The following is a 10063-nucleotide window of genomic DNA, read 5'->3' as shown; positions in this document are numbered from 1 at the left end:
AGCAGTTTCCGTTTGGCTACATCTTTCAGCTTCTCTTACAGGTTCTCCAACTACAGCTGTCTGTAATTAGTTTTCTTTCTTATTTTCCTGTTGCAGATCTTTGCAGCCATGCTTGAAAATGCTTTTCCCAATGTCTCAGAGAAATGCCTTAAGTTTTTGGCTGCTGTTAAACAACTTGATCTTTTGTGGGGGTCCTTAAATGGCAAATTGGTGTTGAGGTGTTGTTTTATTGTTTTGTTTGTTTGTTTTTATTCTGAAGCGTTTATAGCAATCTCTGTGATACCCATGCTCTGGCCTTAGGGCCTGAAAAATTTGCAGATATGTTCATATGATGATAATAATAATAAATAATGGTATTTATATAGCGCTGAATCAAAGCGCTTTCGCACCAGTCATTCACACGCATGCATACCTCTAAAACTGGAGAAACTGAAGACAAGGAAGAGGCAGGGAAGGGAGGCTATTTTGGGAAGAGGTGGGTTTTAAGGCTAGACTTGAAAGAGCTGATTGTGGAGACTTGACGAAGCGAATGAGGAAGTTCATTCCAATTGCAAGGTTCAGAGACAGAGAAAGAACGGCGGCCAACAGTCGAGTGTTTGAATCTGGGTATGCGTAAACAGGGTGGATCCGACGCCGATCGCAGTGAGCGAGATGGAGTGTAGAGGTGAAGGCAGCCACAGAGATAGGAAGGGGCAGATTTGTGAATGCATTTATAACATAGATTGCTAATCTTGTACTTTATTCTGTGTGAGACAGGGAGCCAGTGGAGATGTTGCAAAAGAGGAGTGAATAGCTCAGATCTTTTCTTTCTGAGGACAAGTCGGGCAGCAGAGTTTTGTATGCGCTGAAGGGACTGAATGGATGAAGCAGGCAAACCAGACAATAGAGAGTTACAGCAGCCATGGCGACAGAGAATGAGAGAAACGACAAGTCTAGATGTTGCGTCAATGGACAGATATTTCCGTATGGAACTGATGCGCCGCAATTGACAGTAGGAGGATTGACATGTCTGACTGATAAATTTTTGCATGGACAGCATGTTGTCAAGGACAACGCCGAGGTTCCTGACTGAAGTGGAAAGAGGGATGGATGTACTGCCAAGTTTGATTGTGTCAGTTGTGATGGAAGAGATTTTGCCCAGTTCCTATGATCATTGCTTCAGTTTTGTCCCCGTTCGATTGTAACTTATTTAGAGTCATCCAGTTTTGAATGTCCAGGAAGCAGTTGGATGTTTCTTGCAAGAGCGACGACAGTTTTTCGGGGGTATCACTCTTCTGGAGTTGAGTGTTATCAGCATAAGAATGATGACTGACATTATGGCGGTTGATAATTTCAGCGAGAGGAGCAGTGTACAGTGTGAAGAGTACTGGGCCTAAAACAGATCCCTGTGGGACACACTCCATGTTCGATTTTAACGGGATCAGACTGGAAGTTATCAACAATGACTGACTGGAATCGATCAGTGAGATAAGATTTGAACCAGTTTAGAACAGTGCCGTTGATACCAAATGTAAAATGAAGACGGGAAAGAAGGATTGAATGGTCTATCGTGTCAAAGGCGGCTGGCAAGTCGAGAAGAGTGAGAAGGGAGATCTGTCCTGAGTCGGACGCTAGCAGTAGGTTATTCAGGATGTGGAGAAGAGTGGTTTCGGTACTGTGGTCAGCACGATAGGCAGACTGAAATGGGTGGATGAGATTGTTGAAACAAAGGTAGTTGTTGAGCTGCTTCGGGACAGCTTTTTCAAGGAGTTTGGACAGGAATGGAAGATTAGAATCTGGTCGATAGTTTTTCAAAATGTTTGCGTCAGGGTTGGATTTATCCAGAAGAGACCGGACGGTTACAGTTTTGAAAATGGAAGGAAACTTTCCAGTGAGAAGGGATGAGTTGGCAATATTAGTGATTGTGGGGAGAAGCTGTGAGACACACTGGGAAAAGACAGAGGCTGGTATATGATCGAGCTCACAAGATTTTATCGTCATTTCTTTCAGGATTTCATGGACTTCTGTTTCAGTTAATGGATTAAAGGAATGGAGATGATTGCCGTTGAATTGAGGATCAGGATGAGCAGGTTGGATGGTCTAAGATGGTACGAATATTTTGGACTTTGTCGAAAAAGAAAGAGGAGAAGACATTGGGGAGTTCATATAAAGTGTAGAGGAGGGTTTTTTTGTTTTGTTTTTTTTTCCAGTACCGAGAAGACTTGACATAATAGAGTACAGAGATTTAGTGGATGTGACATCCAGAACTTGAGAAGAAAAGTTTTTCATCGCTGATGATATCATATGTTTGACTTTATTTATTTGTTCTCGGAAGATTTGATTGTGGACTTTCAGTTTTGTTGATCGCCATCGCCGTTCCAACTGGCGACGTTTGCGTTTTGCAAATCGAATGTCTTGTGTGTGCCGTGGGGCGGAAGATCTATCACAGAGCATGCGGGTAGTGGGGGGTGCATGTTCATCCAGCAGTTGGGAGAGGACAGTGTTGGAATGTGTAGAGACGTTGGTACATGAAGAAATTTTGGAAAGGCGTTCATTAGCAGCTTGAGAACAAAAAGTGTTAATGTTGATGGATTTCAGGTTGCGACGAGTAACGGATTTTTTGGTTCTGGTAGCTTTTGAAATATTAAGCAAGAATATGACAGCAGAATGGTCGGAAGAGAATTCGTCAGTTACAGTCACTGACGCAATCATGGCATCAGAGTCACGTGTGATGACGGAGCCAGTCCAACGTATGGCCAGATCCGTGTGTTGGTTCTGTAATGAGCTGAGAGAGAGAGAATGTTTGGACAGAGATAGACATAGGTTTGACATCAGTGGAAGTTTGGTTGTCGAAATGAAAATTGAAGTCTCCGAGGATGATAAGTTTGCCAGAAAGAAGGTTGTAGTAATCTAGTAATGTTCGGAACTCGTCGTTAAACTGAGGAGACGTTAGGTTATTTTTACGACTAGGAGGAGGACGATAGAGACAACAGAAAATGATTGAGTGACCGGGAATATTGAGAGTGACTTCGAGTATTTCAAAGGTGTCATGTGGAAAGGCGTGGTTATGGGAGAAGGAAAGGGAAGACTCCAAGCTGTCTCTATGGACGATGGCGATGCCACCTCCACGAGACAGTTGAAGAATTGACTTGGTTTTGTATCCAGCGAGGTGGCGGGGAGGGGGAGATTCAGTTGTTTCAGTTTGGGCTCGTGACCTTGTAATTTTAACCAGGTTTCGGTAAGAAATACGATATCAAAGTCATTTTCAAAAATATCATCCGAAATATAGTCAGTCTTTTGATCAGGTCAGACAGACTGAGCATTTTACAGGCAGGCATAAAAGAGATCAGAGGCAGGCTGAGAGAAATGTAATGGTGAAGCAGGTGAGTCAGACAGACGGGCAACGGAAGGAGACGATGGTGACTGAGCAGTGGAGGACAGTGGGAAGGCAGAGAAAGGTCCGGGAGTTGGAACAGGTGTGGAAGGGGTAGAAAGCAGACCAGAGCCAATGACGGGACATACAGCACGTTTTGGAAAAAGTGTCAGAGAGGACAGTGCCACGGGAAGTAAAAGAGTCAGCTTGAACATGACTGTTGAGGTTGTCAGTGACAGTCACAGCAACAGCAGGGCTGACATCAGAGACAGGACGATCAGTGCAGGGGACAGAGCCCTGCAAACAGCGAAGTCTGCCCGCTCTGGTTCCTCTTTTTGTGTTTGTTCTGCCGATGCCCAGGCTGATGATGCGCTGCGTCGTGTCAGCGTGTTGTCGGAATTGTTTGTCCCATGGAAAATTTGACACCAACGCTCTGATGTAATTGACGTTCACCATGGTGACAGTAGAAGTGCGAGATCAGAGGTCGGACGGTAAGAGAGGGCTGGGCACGTGAAAAACGGAGAGTATCGTTGGCAGGACGAAGATGGTCGCTGATGCGATAACGAGGGTAAGGTGAGTAGAATTCATTTATGTCAGTTTGTAAATCGAAACACTGATATGACGGAATATTATTCATCAAATTGTTCTCAAAAGCAAATAAATATGATAAACTGTTCCGACCTGGAAAAACGACGCACACACACATAAAAAAAAGTCCAGATCAAAACAGGGGAACCACAGAATCACACACAAAAAAGGCAGAGGCCAACACAGTCCAGCCTGTGGGCGCAAGAGCAGTTTACTGTGTGTGATTTTGGAAGTCTGCAAGTTACAACAGTCTCCGTCTGAATATGTCTTGACTGAAGCGTCTCTAACATAAACTGCAGCCGTTTGAACAAGAAATACAGACAAAAAGCAGACGTTGATAGGATTTTGTTGTTGTTCACCCTTTTTTTACGGATATACTGTATTCGCCATCCAGATGAAATGAATGTTCATTCGGTGTTTCCACGTAGTTTGTACCGGAGAGGAGCCGTCGCCATATTTTCGCCCTCAGACCACTGAGGAACTTGCAGGCTTGGGGACTGAGTTCAGTGGTCTGGATATATTTAGAATTAATTATAATGACTTGTGTTTAAGAAATGAGATGTGGCTTGAACGTATACATTTATATAAGAGCACAGATTTTTTCTGAAAACTTAACCTTGAAACAAATCACCTTTTCGTTTTGTGCAGTAGCCTATTACTGTTTGGGAAGCATGCCAGTTTGTCACAGGCCCAGTTTGTCACAGACCCAGTTTGTCACAGGCCCAGTTTGTCACAGTGGGTAGACTACTTTGGTAGTCGTTGGGGAGATCTGAGGGCTGAAGAAACTGAAGTTCTCCTCCATGCTACCCTATCTTCGGCCTGCACCAAGAGGTCTGGCAGGGTCATGTCCGTCCACTCTTTGATGTTGTCGAACCAGCTCTTTCTTTGTCGTCCTCGCTTGCGCCCACCCTCGACTGTGCCCTGCATGATGGAAGTTATCACTGACACTCTCAAAAAGAGTAAATGAATGATTGATTGATTGTATGAATTGAATTTTATTTTTCAATTGTTTTTAACCAAAGAACATTCATTGTTGAAATTTTACAGAGTAATTTGCTTTGATTTGCATACAAAAAGGAAGAAATTTTGAACAACACAAGCTGAACTGATATTTTAGAGGGACTATCTCTACACCACCAATTTGAAGGTGGAGAATAAAAAACTTAAGTTACAGCTACAGTGTTAAAGTGCTGTAATTATGACTGTCATCAATACTCAAATACTTAAATGAAATAATAAAGCGATCTTCTTCATGAGTCTTCTTTCAAGACATAATTATGCTTCTTTTAAAAGTTTGTATACAGATCAACACAGTTTGTGTGAAAAACATGTTCATTGCAACTGGAAGTAATGAGAAGAGTAAATTGAAGGGCCCAAATTAATGTAGGCATACAAAAATATACTAGAGTAAAACAAATAAACTGGTATCTTAATTTCTTATATGCAGGACAACATGAAACTAAATTAATTGTACATCATTTTGTACATCATATTTACAATCTAACAAAGGAAGGCAAAGAAATCATCTAAGGCCTACTTGGGCTAATCTGGAGGGGGAACACACTTAGTCAACCACTTAATAACAGAAACATAAATTATGTCCATAGTTCCCCATAGTTCACAAAGCACCTTTTTAAGCCTTTTTAAGGGGGAAGGATTCTAAGTCACAGTAGTCAGAAAAGAAAACAAATAAGGCACACTCGGGCAACACTGGAAAACAAAAACACTCATAAGCGACCACATAAAAATTATGTGTCAATAGTTCACTTTAAAACAAAACTGAGCAGTCAGATAGAACAGAAAAAATGCAGAGACACACAATGCATTGCGGACAAGTCGACTAAACCCAAACTGAGCGACCAATTGCCCTCCAGAAAGAGTCCGGAACTCTTTCGCCTGCATTGTACTGCGCTTTGAGACGTTGCACACGCCTTTCCACATTGCGCCACTTTCTTCGTCGTCGTGGTGGATCATCTCCCATCTCTGCCGCTGTCATGGAGTTCTCAGCTTCAGCCTGCTTGTCTTTGAGGACTCGGATGAAGACCCAGAGAGATAGGTGGCGGACAGCTTCGTTGAGTGATAGTCTGAAATGGAAATCAATGTTCAGAGCCTTTATCGGCAACTCTAATTCAGTGTGTTTTAAGACTGAAGTTGCTCAGTTGAGTGTCTCTCACGGATTGGTCTCTTTAGCCACAAATAACACTGCCCCAGTCAGACAGACAACTAGGAACCCAAGATAGTCATCCATTGTAAATGCTGACCGAAGGAGGCCTACTATATATAGATAAAACTTTCAGCAAAGGAGGACTAGCAGTAATAGCAGCAGCACCAGTAGCCTAGTGGTAGTAGTAGTAGTAATTGTAGTAGAAGTAATAGTAGTAGTTGTAGTTAGTAGTACATGTAGTAGTGAAAGTAGGAAGATGCATATATAGTGTATTTACTCTTTATCAATCTATCTCTTATCTATCAATAAACTTTTTTCTATTTCCATTATTTATTGATTATAAACCACTAAATCGTGGCTGTCTTTTTCATAAAAACATTACAAACAAAAAAGTTCCACTCACTTTCAGCATGGTTGTTGGTTCTCTGTGCCATGTTCCTGTTGGGAACATTCCACGCAGCTGGAGGAAAGGCAGCATTGGGCTGGATGTATGTATTGCCAACGTAGTTGAAAAAATCCTGCAAAGCAGGGAAGTGGTTCACAAGTCGGCGCGGTCTCCTACTCTGTTCAAGTGCACGGAAGTTGTTTCTCAGCAGTGGAATGGGCAAGTACCCGATGGCCATGACCTTTCTCACTGTGTCCTGGAGGCGCTGGTTCATTCGGTAGGGTCGCGCAAGTCCGAGTTCTTGGATTTTTCTCCAGAAGTTTTGGGTCAGATGGAAGTAGCATCCCAAAAGCGTTGCAGTTGGCAATTCTGTCTCCACTGCATTCCACAGACCCATTTCAAAGTCCGCAATGATGACCTGTGGACGCCAGTTGTGGTGAGTTATTTGCCGTGTGATTCTTCTCACTCTGGCTAAGACCTGACGATAGCTGCCTGTGGTCCTGTTTGCCATGAGCACATTGACCAAAGGAATCACGAAGCCTCTCACATCACCTAGTATCGTGAATACTTGGCGGTAGGGCTGAGGACAAGCACGGAATGTCCCATCCATGTAGACCGTCTCACATCGTCTCAGGGTCGAGAAGTTTTCCTCAGTGCAGAAGATCGCATATCCCCAGTCACTGTCAAGATGCGCAAAGACGTTTTCTCCATTCCAAGTTTCAGCCCACATGCCCTCGATCTCCACATCTTCCACACTTTCCGGAGTAGGGGGAATGTCCCTTGCTCTAGCTCTCGACAGCATTGACCTCACTGATGGAAAAGTTGGTAGATCTGGTCTGGCACCACCTTCCTGAGCTGCAAGGCGATGCTCCCGTGCAATCCCAGCATCATAGAGTCGCTTCACTGTCCTTGTGCAATCTTCTCTGGTTTCAGCACGTAGGTTTTCCATGAAGCGCAGTTTGGTAACGCGTTCCTGTTCGCACGGGTGATTGTGACCCTGCTCGTTAACCACTCGAATCCGTGGATTCTCTTCCTCTCTATTGAATAAAAAAAAGTCCTCAGGATGGCTGAACAGGTACTTCTTCGTGTGCACCTCCACTGCATAACATCATTTGTTGTCCTGTGGAATGTGTAGGTATAGCCATCTTTCTCAAGCACTTTGCCTTTTCCACTGTGAAAGAGGTGTGCCGCCATTTTGGATTACAGGAACAGACTTTCAGTTTCTCTTTAGTTTGTGTGCAGCGATCATGTAAACCGAAAATAGAGTTTCTGGGAATCGTAACCGACCGACTAACAGCACTTTCAAGCGTCATGACGCGGCCAAACCTGTTAGAAACGTTTCTAAAAGAAGTTGGAGAAGAGGAGGATATTTCTGCTACCAAAATACGTAAGAAAAGAGAAAGAAAGAAAAAAAAAAAAAAGAACGAGAGAGAGAGAGGGAGAGGCCGAAGATAGGGTAGCATGGAGGTAGCAAGTTGTGTACCCACTGTGACAAACTGGGCAGCCCCCACTGTTTGCAAGCAAGTTAAAGTTGAGGGTATCGTGACAAAATTCTGAATCACTCACACACGTCCAAATATCTAGAAAGTTTAATCTTCCTCGAAACTAAAGTGAATTCGGGCAACTGTGCGAAGTGGGTGAGATATATATATATATATATATATATATGTGTGTGTGTGTATGTGTATGTGTGTGTGTGTTCAATCTCCTTTTTCTCTCAATGTCTTTATCTTTGTCCATCACTCTCTCTCTCTCTCTTTTTCTGCCCCCAACACACACACACACACACACACATACACACACACACACACACACACACACACACACATATATATATATATATATATATATATATATGTATATACATAGATTATATATGTATATATGATTTTGTAAATGCGCACGCCCCCCACACCCCACCCCCACCCCCGCCACACACATACACACACAAGCATTTTCTCTTTGTGTTCCTTCCCACTTTCTCTCTCTGTAACACTGTCACATCTCATGACAAATCGAGGTGTCCGTGCTTTAACCCCTCCTTGTTCACCCACCACATTCAGCTGGAGAGCAGTGTGGACTGTGCTGATTGCACGTGGGTCTCGTGTCAGTCTCAGTTCAGGCTGTCACTGAACTGAATCAGCCTCTTCCTCGCTGGGAAGTGACAGGATTCAGGGCTTTTCGCCCGCGACTGTCATTGGAGGGAGTCGTGCCTGTCTTTGGTGTGCTTCAGGCCTGTTTGGCCGTCTTGACGCTCGTCAGTGGGGATCGGTTTTCCAGTGTGTTCTCCACTATGTCTCTCGGTGTTCGGTGTTCTTCCAGTCTTCTGGTAGTAGTACCTCGTCTGGAAGTTGTTTTTTTTCCAGTATTCCCACTTCGTGTCTATCCACTGACTTCACTAAGCATCCACTGGCCGTCCACTGTCTTCCCTTGGCTCTCACTGCCCACCTTTGACTTCCGTGGATTTGGCGTCGGTTGGCTGCCACCGCCTTCCACTCCCACTACCAGTGTAACCTGACCTTGCCAGGTTTCTACAAGGGATTATACGTTTGTCCTTGTCTTCGTCGTCATCACTTACTGTCTTCGTCGTCGCCACTTACTGTTCTTCTTCTTCGTCGTTGTCACCACTGCTGCTTTATCGTCGTTGTCTCCGTCTCCTACTCACCTTCATCGTCGTCGTACTTTAGTTCTGTTCCAGTCTCGTTGTCTTCATCTCCTACTCCTTCATCGTCATCGTCGTCCTTGTGTAGTGCTTTAGTGCCTCCATCGTCATCAACGTAGTGTTTGTTTCATCTGCGCAGTTTTTTCCCTCCAAGAAAATGAGTTTATTTTGTTATTCGGGACACCATCGGCCTCCGCTTTGAGGAAAGTGATCAATTGTGATCAATTTTTCTGGCGCCTCTTTTCATGTCATGCATCGTTGATTGATTAATTTAGTTTACACTTCAGTGTTGTACTTTGTTGTTTTGTTTGATCTTCGTGATTATCTTTGTGTATTGGTTGTTTATGAATAGTGTTGAATAGATACATATAAACGTTTAGTCTGTTATAATCTGTGTTTGTGCTGTTGGGGTGTTAGTGCTGGGTTGGGCGGGGGTTTCTACTAGTCCGTTCTCCTTTAGAGCGTGACAAACACACAGATATATATATATATATATATATATATATATATATATATATATATATATATATATACAAATACGTATGCAGTCACTTTCCTCCACGAGAGAGAGAGAGAGAGAGAGAGAGAGAGAGAGAGAATACGAATAAGAATAAGAATAAGAATAATAAGAATAGGAGAATACGAATGGTTTATTCAGCAAAGGCCTTTGCCCTTGTGAAGAGGTATGCACAGACATCTTTTTTTTTCTTCGCCAAAAATAACATGTCAGCGCGGTTTGTTACTTAAACGTTTTATACAGACAAAGACACAGATTTCGCACAGTATCAGAATTTGTAGATGACATCAATAACTTCAATCTAAAGTCATTTGGATGACTAGAATACTTTGGGGGCAATATGTGTATTTCTAACAGATTCTAGAAATGGACAATACAGAATAAAACACATTTCA

General features: G+C 43.2%; 1 protein-coding gene across 1 annotated transcript; it reads right to left on the bottom strand.

Annotated features, from left to right (window-relative positions):
• Nucleotides 1–4636: 4636 nt before the first annotated feature.
• On the bottom strand, nucleotides 4637–7678 carry LOC143285168 (uncharacterized). The gene is made up of 2 exons (XM_076592398.1): nucleotides 6508–7678; nucleotides 4637–6024 (listed from the first exon to the last, which is right to left on the bottom strand). The coding sequence occupies exons 1-2, from the start codon at nucleotides 7436–7438 to the stop codon at nucleotides 5933–5935; spliced, it is 1023 nt and encodes a 340-aa protein (XP_076448513.1). The 5' UTR covers nucleotides 7439–7678; the 3' UTR covers nucleotides 4637–5932.
• Nucleotides 7679–10063: the final 2385 nt, after the last annotated feature.

The sequence above is a fragment of the Babylonia areolata genome, chromosome 8, assembly GCF_041734735.1.
Source record: "Babylonia areolata isolate BAREFJ2019XMU chromosome 8, ASM4173473v1, whole genome shotgun sequence".
In the NCBI taxonomy this organism is placed as follows: Eukaryota; Metazoa; Mollusca; class Gastropoda; order Neogastropoda; family Buccinidae; genus Babylonia; species Babylonia areolata.
The sequence above is the reverse complement of the archived record's forward strand: the minus strand, read 5'-3'. Positions and strand labels throughout refer to the sequence as shown.